General features: G+C 44.3%; 1 protein-coding gene across 1 annotated transcript in view; it reads right to left on the bottom strand.

Annotated features, from left to right (window-relative positions):
• Window positions 1-13,999, bottom strand: part of LOC140690713 (trafficking protein particle complex subunit 9-like) — a 92,768-nt gene extending 78,769 nt beyond the window's left edge. Inside the window, exon 1 of the mRNA XM_072952635.1 lies at window positions 13,843-13,999. Coding sequence (XP_072808736.1) covers window positions 13,843-13,865 — 23 coding nt within the window. The 5' untranslated portion in view covers window positions 13,866-13,999. The remainder of the gene's footprint in view (window positions 1-13,842) is intronic.
• Window positions 14,000-18,317: the final 4,318 nt, after the last annotated feature.

Raw genomic sequence — 18,317 nt, 5'->3', positions numbered from 1 at the left:
TCCTTACTCGCTTGTTGAGAAGATTGAAGGATTCATTTCTGTAAAACGCTCAGAAAAGAATGTAGCACATTTTGGGTGCTCAACAAATGTCAAATTAATATTACAGTGGTTTACAAGTCTCCTTCCTAATCATCTTCTGTGTTTCCTGGCTAGACTAATACCCAAAGGATATTCTTATTTCTCCTTTTATAAACTCATGGGATGCACCCTTCTGTTCCATCCCACCACCTGTTTAAACTGATGGAAGGGATACCTCCTCCCCACTCCTCTGGGCCATGCAGAGTGCTACTCCCTTCACAGCCCTGACGCCTGGCCCACAGCTAGCCCTCCTCACATTAACAGATTGAGTTGTGATTCCAGGGAGACAAGCAGGGCATGTGAAACCCTTCCTTTCCCTCCAGTGTTGACTACCCTAGGGAAGCACCCTGGATGCTCAGCTGCATTGCAGAACAGCCCTGTGCATGATGGGGCACATTCTCTCAAGGGAAGGCTTGCTGTGGCCCAGAGATACCTGGGACAGGGTGAGTCTCTACTTCTGGGACACAGTATCATGACACTCATTTATCCACAGCCCTGAAGTTCATGGAGAACGTGGCTTCATCAGTAACAAAGAAGACATTTATCACCTGCCTACTCTTGTGTCATCTCTCATTTGGCTGCTGGAGACAACATGTGTATAAGTATTGGTTCCCCTTAGGCCCCAACATATATGAAGTAACAAAAATTTCTGTGGCTTAACGTTGGTCCAGGGCGACTGTGTAACAGTTCTGACTCTGCTGATGCTAAATTATGGGTGTAGGAATTATGGAACCTCCTCAAATATCTTTCATCATAAAATCAGCTTTTCTTATTTTCTTGTTTCTTTGTAATTACCAAAGACTATAAAATGATGGCTGCACACAAAACAGCAGCTAAAGTTTATGAGCTCTCTTGACATACCCACTGTGGTAAACATGTTACATAATTACTAATTCTCACAATTCTACAAAGCAGATATGAGTGTCCCCTTCTCACAGACGAGGGGAAAACTCAGAACCAGCTGACTCAGGATCACGTGGTTCAGTGTCAGCACGTGCAGGCAAACCCAAGTCAAGAAACTACACCCCATCATATATGTACCAAATCAACTCCCAGCAATTAACACACAGCGGCGGGGTCAATACTCAGGGAAATCAACACACTTTTCAGCTTTATGGTGCTCCAGAGGCAGCTTCTAGCTGTTTTAAAATATCCCGGCTCACTGGTTTCTAACACTAGAAGAAAAGCCCAATTTTGCCATTGTTTGCACAGCAAGTCTGAAATGTTCACAGCGAGATAACAGAATAAAACTATGATATAAGCAGAAAAATTTTTCCAGGTAGAAAGACATAATGGACGTTGTGCTATTCTGAAGCATTAAGCAAAGGAATCAAAATAAAATCACATTGTTTAAGCCTTATTTTACAAACAGAAAAATTAAGACTGTAAAAAGTTGCAACAGCGCCACCTATGGCTAAAAAGATCTTCCAGGTTGCCGGGAAACATGCAACACAAAAATTGACTGTAAGATGAGAAACGAAATCAGATAACTAGAAGCTTATGTAGCATATACTGCACTTTGCTTCGGGGGGATGGAGGGGTATTCAGTATTTAATCTGATATTGCTAATACTCCTAAATATAAACAAAAGACATAGGCTCATGGAAGCTCATCTTAGAAGAGGAAAGAATCCAGTCCAGCCACTTCATTTTACACCAGGGGAGACTGAGACCTGAGATCTGTCCTCCTGGCAATCAGCAGCATAGCTCTCCTAGGTCTCATGTCTTGCACTGTAGTAAAAACCAACAGAACTGTACTACGCCTATATTCATAAAAGTCACGTCTGTATTTTTCCAAAAGTAGGTAATCTAAGTATCTTGCAAAATACTTCTCAAAGAGCCAGGAAATCATAGAAGGGTATTGAAATACAAAAACATTTATTTACATATTAAAACAGCATGAGCTTTATTCTCTCTATTAAAAAAGTGACATGTCAAATCAAAATTTTGAAATTTTAAAACCTGAAAAGAGTGCAGAAAAAAATCAAAATTTTCTTTAGTCACAAAAGAGAGGAGCTTATTCCCTGATAATAATCAATGTGGATTTTTCTAAACTTAATGGTTCTGGTCAGAATCCCGAGAAATTAAATGTCTGATGGATGGTTACACGGCAACATGAAATCTGAGCTGTAACAATACACATTCTGTGTAAATAATCTTCAAGGTCGTCTGCTTAAGGCAATTTAAGTAGTCCCTGTCTCACTAGAATGACACAGATTTCATTAAAGCTTCATACTGCACTTAAAAAAAAACAATCCTAGTTACTTTAAGCCATAATAATGTATATCATATATATACATATTGAATATGCATCAGAAATAAGCTACCCTTTTTAGTATTCAGAGTTGATACTTCTAAACTATCAGTCACTGTGACAGCACATTTTTATTAAGCACCTCTACGGTGCTTTGTATACAAGGCGTCCAGCTCTCACAGTCAGACAAGGTAAACCATATTACTAAAATTTCACAAATGACGAAATATACTTAAGCCATGTAAACAACTAAGATATTCATCATCAGGAAAGAAAAGAGTAAGGATTTTACTTACAATACTCACTGACAAACTTTTCTTTCATACTAAGACTACATAAAACAAATTCAGTGTTTGGAAATTTTTCAGTAAATAAGCACCACTAGAAAAAACAAGTAACATCATTAGCAACAGTTGGACTTTCAAAGACCACTTCTCTCTTGCACAATAATTATTTTAAATGTTTTGTTTTTAGTTCTCAAAAAGCACTAAATTAAAAAAATATTACCTTTAAAGTCATTACCTGAGAATAAAACATTTGTGAAAATGTACAATTTTAATTTATGCCACTCTGCCTCTCATTCTCACTGGTGTCTCTCCTTTGAAGACCTCATCAGGCTGAGATAGCTAAAATCGGTCATTTATGGGCTCACAGGAGTTCGGGAAAACACTCAACGGGAAACTGATTAGAGGAGCAATTGAGAATTCATCCTGTGCAGCCTGGATTCCAGCATCGAGCTAGCCACCGCCAGCTGCGTGTGATTTGGGGCAAGCTGACCCATCTCTCAATCCCTCAGCTACAAAAAAGGAGACACTGATACCTACAATCAAACACTTGCTATGAAGTAAAACATGAGCAAAGCATTTTAGCCTCAGTTAGGCGTCCACTCACAGCGAGTTTGGTCATTATGATGATGAGGATGGCTGTTAACAAATTAAGCACGACCAAACAGGAGAAATCACCTTAAAGGAGAAACATTCTAAGTCCATGAGCATTTCCTTTTGGATGGACTGCAGAATATTCTATAGATTTTTTTTAATAAACCAAATTTTGTCCATTAATTGTAGATTTACAGGTTCATGGACAAGTCTCCAGAAAAATAATTAGAGGCCTCTAACCTCTGAAAATTAAGATGTAAATTTAAAAAAAAATCAGGGAAGAGATTATACCTCATTTGGGAGAGTATGTACTTAGCATGCATGAGGCCCTCAGTTCAGTCCCCAGTAACTCCATCTAAAAACTTTGTTTTTTAAGAAATAGAGAATTAAAGCAAAAGGATGGAGGAATACGGAAATTTTTAGAGACTCATCTCAGATTTAAGATGGGGAAGAAACCATCCAATTCTCAGAAGAAATCTTGAGGACTATGTAAACTGGATCTGAGATGTCTAGTCTTTTAACATTATTCATGAAATCATATTACCAAGTCTTAAAACTACCTGATAACCCACAGTGGTGATACTGATCATAACAGCTACCATCACGTATCGAGCTCCGGCTAGGACTGCTCTGTTCTGACATCTCTGCCCCTAAGGCCTCACCAGGCGGAGAGCACTAAATTCGGTCATTTATGAGCATCTCGTGTAAGTCCTCCATTTGTGCTTCTCACACTCCCCTCACCAGCTCCTCTGAGGGAAGCACTGTTATCATCTTCCCCACCCGCAGATAAGGCCACTGAGGCACAGACACTAAACCCGTTCCAGGCCACATTGGAATTAAAGGACGTCTGTATTTCTGCTCTTTTGCTTTTGACAAAGGAATCTGAGATATCAATTCAAAGCAGACTGTTAAATAATCAAGTCTGTCAGGTCTTCACCTCAAAGAGCAGATACTATAAATTCCTGTTGTAGGATGAGGCTGCCGCCACAAACTGACTCAGCTTGAAATTAATATCCAAGATGAAGCAGCGGATACACGTAAATATTCACGATTGTCAAGTCTGCCCACGGGTCTGGGCCCTTCACTGCCTGAAAGGGGGTGAAATCCCCACCCGTGTCTGGGAGGGAAGCGCGGCTCTTCCCGGGCTCACCCAGGCTTCATAGGCTATTTACCCCCACAGACTAGCCTCAACGGTTAAAAGCTCTCAAGATTTTTACACCAGGCAAAACTGAAAGACATTTCTGCAGATGGAGCAATTTCTCAGGCTTAAATTTATTTGCCTACACTCAGCCAGAGGGAGAAAAGAAACAGGACTCTACAAAGTCTCTGACCCTCACCACTCACAGGAGTAGAATGACCACAGCAGAAGATGGCCCTTCACATTGCAGGATGTGAACAAAATAAAGATGCCCCAACAACAGGCACTCCCAGACACAGCGCTCAGCAGTCTTCTGCACAATCACGGTTGTGCAGCCCTCAACACCTTCTATTTCCAGAACACTTCATCAGCCCAAAAGAATCCCCCTATCACTAGCATTCACCCCGTAATCCCCCTCCACCCAGCCCCTTCCAACCATCACCTGCTCTCTGCCTCTGCATGTGCCTTTTCTGGGCTTTTCAGATCACTGAAATCAACAATATGTGGCCGTTTGTGTCTGCTTCCTTTCAATTAACATGCTGTTAGCAAGGCTTGTATATTTTGAAGTGGCATCAGCATCTCTTTATTTATTTTTTTTTTTTGGAAACGTTAAAGATTATTAGAAGGTGGTAAGTACTATCAAAAAGAGTAGAATGGAGCATAAGTGATTGGGTTTCAAAGGGAAAAGTGTGGGTTGAACAGTCAGGGTGGACTTCCCAAAACAGGTGGCATTTTTCATTTTCCTCTTTTTTTTTTCTTTTTTATTCACTCTTACGTGTGAATAATGTTCCACTACATGGAGATACTACATTCTGTTCATCCATTCAGCAGCTATGTATGGACGAGGTCCAGAAGAATGAGTGTAAGGGATGACTAGCATGGATGGCATTTAAGCAAAGGGCAAAATGTGCTTTCAAAAAAAAGCCAACAAACAGAGGCACAAGGAAATTCAGTGCGTTTCTGAGCAAAGTGCTTGCTTGCTTCGGCAGGACTACCGTGCAGGGCTGGGGCGGATATTGGCAGGAATCACGGTGAGGGAGTCACCTGAGAAGACACCCCACTGCAAGCAGCTCAGCCAATCCTCCTCCCTCATCCTGTATTGTTAGAGCAATGTTTCTAGGTTACTCTTATTTCAATTAATAGCATTTAACTGCACGTCTGATCATCACCATCAGACCACATTACCTCCAAGTCACAGAAAATCATTCACTGACCGGAGCAGCACCAGGACATAATGGTGATGGATTAGGGAGTCCTGCAGCATTCCAGCCTGCAGGCACAAACCCCACATGTGCCCTGGTGATGTCCAGAAAATAAAATGCATGGAAATATCTCACTGCTGGAACACGACATCTGCCCTCAAATTGCCCGAAAATCATCCTGGCAAAGCACTACTCAACCTTCTCAGTACAAAAAAAAAAAAGCTAAGAAGGCAAATTTACGCTCTTCCATTGAAAACCAGCAACCATCACTGCCAGTATCTGAGCTGGAATGCTCCTGACTTTGAAAACCACTGCGCAGTTACTTTTCAAACGTGAAACTTATATATATATATATACCACGTAGATGATATTGCAGTAGGATTTTTCTTTTCAAAATTTCCAGTTGCAACATTAGCACAAGAAAGTTTATGTTTAGGCTTTAAAAAAATCAATTATCCTCCATTTTCTTAATTTTGAACTTATTATTATTTTATAAATGGAGCTATGGTGCGTATTTAAAACCTTTTGATTTCTGAAAACAAGACCTTTATGACCTCACTATTTCAGAGCAAACTTTAACGATTCTTTGAGAGGTGGGGCCTGGGGTGCTCACTAACAGCTCTTTAAATACTGACAAGGATGTGCTATTAAGTAATGCAAAGGCTCTAACTCCACATTAGCTCAGAAAGCAAAGAAACTACACCAAAGACTTCCTTAAATATTTTATATATTCCTATTCTTTTGAATATTAAAGCTCTTAAAACATATGATTTTTTTTGAAAAAGACAACAGCTGTAATAATTTTCCTCTCACCAAGAAAGCAATCTTTATCAGGAATAAAAACCCCTATGGAAATCGAAATGACAGGACGTTTCTAACTAAGTGAATATCCAGATCTGAACACAAACCTAAATCCTATCAGATCTCACTCGAAGGAGCTCTACAAAGGCCTGGGCAACCCTGGAGATTAGCTCTTTTGTTCCAAATGTTGGCTGAGCTAAGATCATCACACTAGGCAGGGAAGGAGAGAAGAGGAATGTCCACCTGGCAGCCTCCATCAGTTTTCTTCCAGCAACAAGGTGCCTCTAGGGCAGCCCCGCTAACAAGTCCCCCATAAGGAAAGCCGGCATCCACACTGCCCCTGCTGTCCCCAAGTAGCCCCGAAGCCCATATCCCAGCCTGTGAATGGTCTTCAAATGATCCCCCAGTTGGTGGCACCCTCCACCTCTTTCCCACTACACACACACACAAAGCCACGACAGCCTTCCCAAAGCACAAATTTGATTACATCAACCCCACTTCAAACAGTTCAGAGGCTCCCTGGTAGAGTTCTAGCCCCACCCCAGACCCTGCTCGCCCAGCATCATCTCAGTACATAGGTCCCCAGTGACCTCAGGATCCCCCTGACCTGCTCCTACTTCCCACTTGCCTCCAGGTTCATTTTGACTGTTTCCCAAGGAAGCCTTCCCTCCCTCCAACCTCCACAATTTGTTCCTCTCTTCCTAGAGCTTTCTAGGCTAAGTCAACTTCTGACAATGCTAAGCTCTCAAGAAGCAAATACATTTTGCTTATTTATGTGGCTACACTCTCTGTCCCCTAGACTCACTGAAGTGCACGTGTTATGAATAAATGAATGACGGGTTGGATCTCAAAGGGACAGACATACCTGCTCTCGCCCGTCCCGACCCTTTTGTCTGTAGTATATCAGAAGCAAAACCAGAAGTACCTTTCCTGAGGGTCACTTCTGTTGACACCCTTCACTGCCTACTGTGTCAGTTCTAGTAAAACTCAACTTCTTCCAAAGCCCTACACCCCGGACTCTCTCCAGTGTCCTCCCGAGCAGGGGCTCCCTCCACCCTGGACCGCACAGGGCACTCTCCACGGGTGCCCACGCCAAAAGCCTCCAGGCCTCTGCCCGGGCTGCACCTGCGACCTGAGCCACATTCTTGACTCCTTCTCTTGGCTGACTCTTACTCTGTCCTCACAACTGAATGTACAGCCCATTTCTTCCAGGAAGTCCTCTCTGATAATGTCCTTTAGGTCTTGACTGGGCTCTATCTATAGCAGCAGTACATGGTGACCAACTGGGTGTTTGCCCACTCCTTTGAGACCACGAACACTTGGGAACCACGTGGGAAGGAGTGAGAGATTACAAGACAGGTGGGGGAAGCAAAAAGCAGAAATCACAGCCCAAGTCCCAAGTTCAAGGATACTTTCTCAGAAAAAAGTATAAACTATTTCACACGTGTGCAATTTGGCTACTATTTTTGTGGCTTGTGGACAGCAAGAACTTGGTGTTCTAGCCCAAAACCCAGGTTACATGCAAAGAAATGTATATATTCTTATCCAAAGGAAACCAGAGCTGCTCAACAACAGTTTTCAGTTAGAACTGAAAGGAAATTTGATAAAGGCAATCTCTCTCTCTCTCTCTTCTTTCTTTTCTGGAATCATATAATTTTAGAAGTATTTGCATGACTAACAGACGTCTACAGCCCGTGATTCTGCACTGAAGTGTTTGGGGCTGAGGAAGCCCAGATTACATTCACTCTGTAAATGCAATCACACCAACACACTGATAGGTGCCGTGAGTGGTGGAGCTGATGTTCCAAAGCAGGCAACATTATTCTGTAAGAGAACTCTAAATAGAAAGTAAGAAATGCAATGTCCTGTACTCAATTTCATTTGCTATATGGGCCATTAACTGATAGTATATTTTGACTAATGAAACCCAAAAATAAATTGTCAACGTCGATTTTCTTCATCTGACCGTTTTATGCTAACATCGGATATTAAACTCTCACTCCATATGGAAAGCTCAGGCCTATGCTGCAGCACAGATACATCCCGAGGAAGAAAGCCGACCAAGGGAGAACTGGAGAGTTTCCCTTCAGAAGCTGCAAAGTCTGGTTTTGCACCTGTACACCATTTGCAACCACGTCATCATCAAAGGAGTTAGACGTTACCTCTCTGGGGCGAAAATCACTGCGTGCTTCAGAACCATCAAAGAATGCTGAGTTTTGTGAACCAGTCCAGAGGCGCTTAAATCATACTTTTTCTGAAAGGCTCCAAAACTGACCCACTTCACCATTCCAGGTATAACAGGGAAGTACTGGAAACAGTAGAGAGAACATGCCCTTGAATTCTGACAAGGCCCTGCTTGAATCCTGCTACATCATTTACTAGTCACTAAATGGACCAATTCTTTAACCCCTCTGAGAAGGCTTCCCAATCCCCAAAAGGGGGCTGTCAGCGCCCACCTGGGAGGCATGGATGTGAATGCAACACGCAAGTAGGGCGGCCGACTGGTACCTGACACGGGGCCTGGCTAGTTTCCCTCGGCTGCCCTTTTCCCCCTTTAAACTTGCACTGTTCCCCCGGTAACGATCAAGCCCCCGGAACAGACTGCCCGTATCTTCTGTGTATCCCTGGATACATGCCTTACCCTTAGGAGGCCAGAAAAACAACTGCCTCCTCCCAAGTCACTAACAATATTCTTAAGAGTCTGGGTATTTTTATCTCTATTTTTCAGGGAGACTATTCCAGAATTTTGCAAGCACCATTCTCCAGGATGGCTCCCCTCCCAGTGCCCATCCCTTCTCACCTCAGATCCTCTGTCTGACTGCCTTCTGTTCATGGGAAAGCGAGTCCGGTAAGGTGGGGCTCCCTAGACCTCCCTCCCTCCCTCACAGGTGATTGTGACTAACTTCTCCCCATTCCTCACTGCAACTCTAGCATATGAGGAGTCTACCCTCCCGTACCCTGCAGACTCTGCACCTTCCCAAGACGCACACGTGGCCAAGACTCTCCCTTCAGATTTCTTCCTGGCTGGCCCTGCCCAGCCCCTGGCCCCTTAAGGATAACTGGCATTTCTTTGAAAATGTCAAACGCCACTGACTGACACACCAAAGCTGTATGGTCTGGGCTTTCCTCCAACCAAGACACAGCCCTGCCCCCCCTCAGCCTCAGTCTGCAGCTCTCGAGATGATCTAATTCACATGCAAGGCTGTGAACACCAGCTAAGGATGACGACTCCCAACGTGTATCTCTAGTCCGGCTCCTTCACCTGAGCCCCAGGCTCATCGACCCGAGTGCCTCTTTGAAGTCCTAATTTGGATGACAAATGGCATCTTAAAAATGCCTCATGTCCACCATTTACTCTAGAATTCCATTCCTGGCAGGTATCTCCCAGACTCCCCATTTTAGTAACAGCCCCAGCACCCACCGAGGTGTCTGAGGTCACATTCAATTTCCACTGTTCCCTCCCCCAGGCCCTGCCCTGGAATCAGTCCTGTTATTTCCATCAATAAGCCCATCTCAACTGTAGTTCTGTAGGGACCATGGCCGGAAACACACAAGCTCTCAGCATGGTGCACTAACAGTCCTCCGTAGGGTGCTCCCTGGAGGGGGAGGCATCTCCTGCCGCTGTTCACCTCAGAAGGCAGTGGATTCTCACACAGGATGTCCAGGAGAAGGGACTCAAGGTTCTCCCATGGTCTGAGCTTTGAAGGGCCCGAGGTCTGGGTGAGCTCCTAATTAGCAGACACACTTGCCAATGAGCAGGTGAGGATGGGGGAACCCACGCAAGGCTGTTATCACTTCAACTCATGGGCTCTCAGGAGCCACGGGAAAGGCCTGTGTCCAGTGTACAGCCCAGCCATCACAGATCCCAGCCTGCATTTGCCAACCCGGACAGCCTAGACTCCATCTACTTGCGACACTTACTTCTGTTCTGTTCCCCACCCAGAATGTGATGGACTCATTCAGATATTCTGGCCTGTCTCAAGCGAGACAAATTCAGTGAAAAATGAAGTGTCCACATTTGGACCAGAGCATGAAAGGAGAAACAAGGCCTCATGGTCAGCATGATGGTGGTGGCCAAACCCTTCCACCGGGTGAGATGAACCATGGTGAGGGTGAGAATCCAGGGTCCTAGGTCGGCCAAATCATCTTCCTTCAAGGTTGTCTGGGGTGTTGGAGACTGACTACCACAAACTAACGACACGGCTGTCAGTGGTGGATGTCAGCTGCAACAGAAACGGATTCAACTCTTTACTGCCAACATGGGTTAAAAGTAAAGGCCGGGGCAGGGAGGTCTGCACGGCTGCTGAGGCAAACCACAGACCCAGCTCTGAATGCCCACTGGCTGGAGCAGAGAGGAAGCTACGGCCCTTTTAGCTGTCCCTGTGTCCAACAGATCCAGGTGAGCCAGCTACTTAGGAGAAGTTCATGTTGTCCTGATACCCAGAAAAACCAGCCTCGTAAAGGGAACAAATAGTGTCATGGATTTTAGACCCAATTCTGCCCCTTTATGAAGGCAAAGTAAAGTAAATGGCACGGGGAAGTTGAATGCAAAAAAAAAAAATTAAAGAACCAAACGGTGACCGCTTCCTCCAACAGCGTCCCCTGCAGCTGTCACCTCCGTGGCAGCCACTTCCTCACCAGTGACCACCGGCCAGGAAGCGCTGTCACGCACGTCACACAGCGACAGCCAGGAACCGCGTGCCGAGCACGTTTGTGTAAAAGCAGGAATCGAGCAAAATGCTGCAGAGTTTGACCTTACAAGTTTAAATACTCCATGAAAAGAATCCCTGAGCAGCCGACAAAATCAATTCGCATCTTACTTCTTCAAAACAATCAAACAAATTTAATAAGGGCGCATTTGTCACCAAATAAAAGGAGGACCAAACATGTTCCTCAAAAGCAAGGATTTCAACAGGTATCAAACACCAGTGGGTGATGAGCTAACAAAGCAAATATTCCAAAAAATTAGAAAATAAAAAATGACTAAGATAATAGATGGATCAAAACAGCTGTTAAGTTGTTGCTTTTTAAAGTGATGGAGACTGTACGGAGGGCAATCTGGCTATTTCCAATGCAGGGTGTGCACAGCCCACATTTTCAGAAGCAACAACATGCTCACTGTGCAGTACAAGTGAAAAAGGAGTAAAGAAAAAGGAAAAGAGGAACAAGAGAAAATTAGAATCACACAAGAATAAAAATGATTTTGACTGCATGTACAAGAATTTATGTGAGTGTGTGAGGCCAGGGACACGGGGATGGTGAGGCCCAACCTCACCTCCTGCTCAAGGGAAAGCAGGGGCCTGAGGGGAGCGGCGCTGCCGGGGGACCACAACGTGTTCAGCTCCCCTAACCAAAATTCGACCTACAAGCGTCTAGGCAGCTTTTGAGCTACAAATTGTTGTCGCATTTCAGTCTGGACCGTTTTACTCACTTCCACCAAGAGTAGCAGGAGAGAATGAGGCTCTGCTCCTGCACCAAAGCATTGTTTAAAAAATTAATGACTGTGGAATAGTAAAAGAAACAATGGAGTAAAAGTGACTGGAGGAGAATGTGCTTGACCCTAGCTCACTGGCCGCGTTATCTCAATGACGTTCAGATGCTGGCTGAGCCCTTATGGTACCACAATAGACAGAACCACAAGGAGGCAGGTTCAATGCGCTGAACCACTGTGGGCTAAGTACACATCCGGCTACTCCGCCAAGTCCCAAGGGCAGACTTCAAAAGGCAAAAACAAGCTGGCATTCTCTGGTGAGTCTGCAGACTCAGAGACAAGCATTTGTTGAGCAAAAATGTCACCAGTGCCTCCTATGACAAAAGAAGTGGCACTGGCGTGGGGGCTGGGGCAGGGCTCCAGGCTTCCACTGCTCACTCACCACTCTGTCCAGGGGGAGAAGGTGGTCCCTGCTTAGGTTTCGCTGATGCACCTACCTTGACTAATGTCTGGGGCCTCAGCAGGAGTTGACAGGTGAGGTGAACAGAGCCAGACTCTGTGTAGCACGGTGCTGGGAGCTATGCCCTCAGCAGTGCCCAGGCTCCTAAACATGTCAACTCATCTCCAAGAAGCAGATGGGGAGTGCGAGCATGTAGATCACAGGGCCCTGTGAGGACAAGTACAGATCATGGCCACGACATGCCTCTCCTCTTCCTTAAGCCATAGAGGTATTTCCGGGGAGGAACAGAAAATTCATCCAGAGCCTGCTAGGTGGGCTCTCGCAGGTGGGACTAGTGTCCCCTGTGCTTCTCACTCACAGGGCTGGTCTAGACATTCTTTTTATTAATTCTCTAGCATCTTCTCCTCTAACTTACCAACAACCAGAAAGTAGGATCTGATCTTAGGTAAGTTCAAGAATCACAGAGCACCACCTCCAAAGCGGGCCCGGTAGCACATGCCAGGTCTTCTGACCGCCACCTGTGGGACCACCATGAGCCCTCTCCAGACTCAAGGACCGAGGCCGTAGGCCGGGGGGACACAGCTTCCCTCACTCACCCCAGCAAAGGGGGACCACGTCTCGGCAAAGGCATCTCACCCTCTTTAGCCCGAGGGACAACACGATAGATATATGGGGAAACAGAGCAGAAGGTGGGGGGTAGGCAGCCCAGAAGAGCTCATCTGTACTTCCGAGGCAAAGTGGGGCCATTGACTTAATCACAGGGACAAAGTGGGAATGAACATTTCCCTGCTCTGTCCCATACACCGTGATACGCCTTTCCCTGCATAAGGAGTTCATTAGGAAGTCCCTGGCGGTGTTTCTGATGTCCTAACTTGGCATGGTGGCTGTCGGGCAGGAAGAGACGGCCTGAGCTGAAAAGTTGCTGGGCCTGGGAGGCAGGTGACAGCGGCTCCAGCCGCAGCTCAACCAGCGCCTCGTTCTGCCTCTCGGGGCTCAGCATCTCATCTATAAGCAAAGGGATGAGCATGTACCAGGACAGGCTGTCCAACAGAAATGAAATGAGAGCCATGTAAAGAAAGTTTCCCAGTTGCCACGTTTAAAATTTGAAACAAAGAAACAAACCAACAAACAAAAAACAAATACTAGAATGTGACTTTAAGAACAGATCTTACTTAATCTACTGTATGTAAAATACTATTATTTTGACATGTAATCAATATAGGAAGTAAAGAGATAGTTTATGTACTTTTACTAGACAAGCCTCAGCGTCTGATGTGCATTTGACCTACAGCACATCTCAGCTCAGTCCAGCCTCCTCCCCAGTGCTCCTAGCATCAGTGGCTTTGGCTACTTTATTGGACAGCAACTCCAGGGGTCCCACCATGTTCCTGGCTGTAAAGCGGGAGTAAGTGTCCACACTAACCCTAAAAGGATCTCTCTGAAATAAAGGCGGATTCACTTTGAAATGTCTGGAAACCGGCGGGCTGCACCTCCCTCCCCCCTTGGCTACAAGATTGACTTCTTCCTTGCTGATCCCTTTCTGGATGTAGGGAAGCAATCCAGCACACAGCCAAGGTGGACTGGCTTCCAGGTAAACTTACCTGCTGTCTGTGTCCAGTCCCATGAAGTCCTCCTTCTCAAACGGGATGCAGGGGAGGGGGCTCTTGTCCCCAGAATTCTTGGGGCCACCATCCAGCCACTTGGACTTGAGCAAGATGAAGAGTGACTCAGTGAAGTCCTCGATCCTCTTCTCCACCACCCTGCAGTACTCTTAGATTGAAGGCAACGTCGGTGCGCGTCTGCTCGGCTACCTCCCCATGCTGCACAAAGACAAAAAGCTGAGAGTCATTAAGCGATGTGCCATACAGCTCCTCTGCATGTGGAGCTTCTCGAAGGCCTTGGCAGAGAGACATTCGGTAATGGTGACAAGGCCCACGACCTTGGGGTGTTTCTGGAAGACGCTCCACCGATTCTCGGGCACATAGCGGTGCCTGTAGTGGATACAGAGTGTCCACTGGGAGCCACAAGGGCTGATATGGCTAACCGAGGTGAGTAGCTGATAGATGCAAAAGAAATTCTCCTCTGAGATGATCTCTATGGATTGGACCACAACAGGACGAGTCTGGTGGTCCTCAGCACACTGCACGTAGTCAGGGATGCTCATGTTGCAGGCCCTGCCGAGAGGGGAGAGGAGATCGAGGTACATTCTCTGCTGTGTGCTACGGGCCCATCTGGGTTGCGGTGACCTGGTGTGTACCAGCCAGAAGACAAGGGAAGCCAAAGCAAATCCAAGGGTACAGTTTGTCCTCAGAGTCTGCATATGGCTACTGTAGCTCGATCACATTACCCAGCTTTTGGTCTAGGCTTCCTGCCTCTACAGAGAAAGGTCATTTCTTATTTTCTATTTCCAAGCACCTAGCAAGGCCCTGATGCAAAGTCACTGCTCAAAAATGCTGAATAAAGAAATGAACAAAGGAAATGCTTCCCCAACCCCCTTCAGCAGAATATAAAGAAAAGGACCACAGTAGGATCAAAAGATCTGGATTCCTATTCAATTTATTTGAACTCCTAAGCTTCAAAATAATGGATAAGAAAACTTGCCTTGGGGTAGAGGGTACTGTTCATTGGTAGAGCATATACTTAGCATGTACGAGGTCCTGGGTTCAAACCCCAGTACCTCATTTTAAAAATGAAACAAGTAAATACACCTAATTACCCAGCTGAAAAAGTATTTTTTAATTCAAAAGTCAAAAAACACCTTGCAATTGACACAACATTGTAAACTTGACTATACTTCAATTAAAAAAAAAAGCCTTGCCTTACAAGAATATATCTGGATTACGGATGTTTGAAAATGTAAAATGCACAGGGTACCACCTGCATAAAAGGAGGTGACTGTACACATGTTCTATCCCTCCTTTATGAGTTATACTTCCTTTGGGGGGGTTATAACTTCTCAGAGCTAATTTTCTCAGATTAAAAAATATAAACATTACCTGATTCTCAGTACTGCTGAAGAATCAGATAACTCTATGAAAGCATCTGACCCACAGAGTTTACTCAATAAATGTTTGTTGAATGAATGAATAAACAAGCAAAGTGAATGCTGCTCCCTGCCACAAACCATCATAATGGTACTGCCTGGAAATCCCAAGCCCACGTTCACCCGACTCTGCATTAACAATGTGGGTGACCTGGACAGGCCTGTGTGCTTCTCGAAGCCCCAGTTTAATCGTGAATAGAAATAAGGGCAATAACACAAACCTCAAATTGTTAGTGAGTCAGTAATGAATTGTACCCCAACACTGCAAGATGGAACCATTAAGAAAACTGGGCAAAGGGCCCATAGGCCCTCTCCATATAATCTCTTACTACCACATGGGAATCTACATTACATCTCAAAATTAAAAGTCTAATATTTTAAAGAGGTTATCGAGGTTAGGTGAGCTCACTGTCTCAAATAAGGAACACACAGTACAAATAGGACAATGCCCAGCCCATGAGATACACTCAGTTAACATTCCCACTGAGCCCACTAGTCCCTCCAACTTCAGAGCAAGAGGATGGGTCCTCGTGGCAACAGGCCACAGCACCTGAAGCTAACAAAGCTAATGGTGTCCATTTAAAAGAGCCCCTGTCACCACCCTTGTTCTAATTTTCTATTTGTAATTTTTTTCTTTTCATTAAATTGGAACTCCAAATTGCATAGAATTCTTACCAGATATCATGATGGCAGCCCTTCAAAACCTGACCACAGAGATCATGATGGCAGCCCTTCTTGGTGAAACAATAAAATGAAAAGCCATTTCCACAAGACCTCTGTGTAAATCTACTAGGGAACTTCATCCTGGACTGAGGAAGAGGACTGGGGAGTAGGGGGTAAACTGGGACACGGAGAAATATGGGCCACCTGTCCCACAATGGACATTAGACTCACCCTCACCCTCCAGGAACGTCTAAATACACACAGACAGAGTGCTATGGACAAGAATTTTTTTTGAACAAATCCCTGAATCCCTAGCAGATCTTGTTTCTACCGAGACACAAATGTCTTATTTGTATAATGTTTCACAGAAGCCTTAAAATATTATCACCCCAACTTGACACATCAAGAAACTGAGGTAGAGAAGTTTATCACATTCTACAAGATTAGAGAGAGGCCACGTCAGACACCGTATTTAAATCCAAGTCCCTGCTCCGTTGCTCACACTAGAAAGTGTCACATACTGCCTCTTTCCTGCCCTCTCCCTGCAATAAATCTCTGAAGAGTCTTTTCTGTGTCATCTGCAATCAAAATCACATCAATTTTTCACAAAGAGCTATGTCACTCCTTGGAGGACATACCAAAATCTAAAGGGTTGGGTTGAGAGGAGATATTTGCATTTTCTGTTTCTCAAAGGAAACATGGCTTTAAAAGAAACTGAAAAGTATTTATCTAGTCTAAGCGCTCATTGTGCACAGAAAGAAACGGAGGCTCAGAGGAGAAGAGGAAAGGGCGTTATTAACAAATATTGCCTCAGTGCAGCACCAAGCCAGCCCTGGGCACTTCTGGGGGAGGATCTGGAAGGCCCAGGAGAATGAGTGTTAGAAAATAGAAAGAGAAGAAGAATATAAGGCCCTGTCTCTACACCACCATACCATGAATTTCCACCAAATTACCCAGTATGGGTGCAGCCAATATTAAGGTTGTCTAAACAGGTTATTGAAACCTGGAATTCTCAACCATAGTGGAAATTCCAGCATTTACTGTGCTTTTTTCCCAGTTCAATCATCAATTCAGTGGGCATTCTGTACCAGGGACTACACGAGACCTGGAGTTCTCCCAAATAAAGATCTCTATTACCACGTGTGCAAACCACATAAAGGCCACCAGAAGAAAAGCGCCCACAGATAAGATGGAATTACTGAAACTGAAAGCAGCCAAAGAGCATATATTACTAGGAAAAATGGTGCTCCTATAAATGGACTCATGGACATAGAAAGCAAACTGTATTTAGCAGGCAGGAAAGGAGGGATTAACAGATACAAATTAGTAAAAATAAAATAAATGACAATGACCTGCTATATAACACAGGGAACTATATTCAATTTCTTGTAATGAGTTATACTAAAAACAATCTAAAACATATGTATATACATATGCATATGTTTATAACTGAATCTCTGCTGTACACCTGAAACTAACATTGTAAATTGACTACACTTAAATAAAAGATAATTGAAAAAATAAGTAAAAATAAAAGCAACGCCATTAAGAAAAAATAAAAGAACACTCTAATCCCCTTAGCTGTAGGTGGTGGAGAATTCTGGTTGCAAACACCAAGTCCACTGGATCACTCCAGCAATGGCTGTCACTCTTTCTGACCATCAGAGAGTCACTTGTTTCACTGAGGTTTCTTTTCTCTTCTGTGAAAGGCTACAGCTGCAACTAACGATGTATAGAATCTCATCATTCACAAGCCCAACAAGTAGTGAGGACTTCCCATGGGCCAGGCTCTGGACAGAGGAAAATATAGGGTCCGAAATATATTCATGGGTAGAAGAAGTTTGTGCCATAAAGACGTTAATTCTTCCTGTTTTGATAGACAGATTCATTGCAATTCTGATTAGAATTCCTACCAGATTTTTCTTGGAATGTAACAAGTGAATTTATGGTCAAGATTAGCCAAGAAATTTCTTTAGAACCACCACTGGGGAGGGGTGGATAGGTCATTAATTTCCACTGCTCTTTCTGAAGTGATAAAAACATTCTGGAATAATAATGGTTGCACAACTGTGAATATGCTAAAAGCTGCTGAATTTTACCATTTAAATGGATGGAATTCATGGTGTGTGAACTATATCACAATAACGCTGTTATATGAAAAAATATTTCTTGACAAATATTTTTCTTTTTATACCACTAGTCTGTCCCACAATTTAAGAAAAACAAAAAACCAATACAAACCAAACTGTGCCAGGAGTTCTTTAGGACTGCAATATCCCTGGGTCTCCAAGGCCTCTGGTGATGCTGTTCCTGTTAACACACACTAGCTGGGCTGGGCTAGTTAGGGACTGTAACTGTCTTTTTAAAATC

Source organism: Vicugna pacos, chromosome 31, assembly GCF_048564905.1.
Source record: "Vicugna pacos chromosome 31, VicPac4, whole genome shotgun sequence".
Taxonomy (NCBI): domain Eukaryota; kingdom Metazoa; phylum Chordata; class Mammalia; order Artiodactyla; family Camelidae; genus Vicugna; species Vicugna pacos.
Note: the sequence above shows the minus strand (reverse complement) of the source record. Positions and strands in the feature narration are given on the sequence as shown.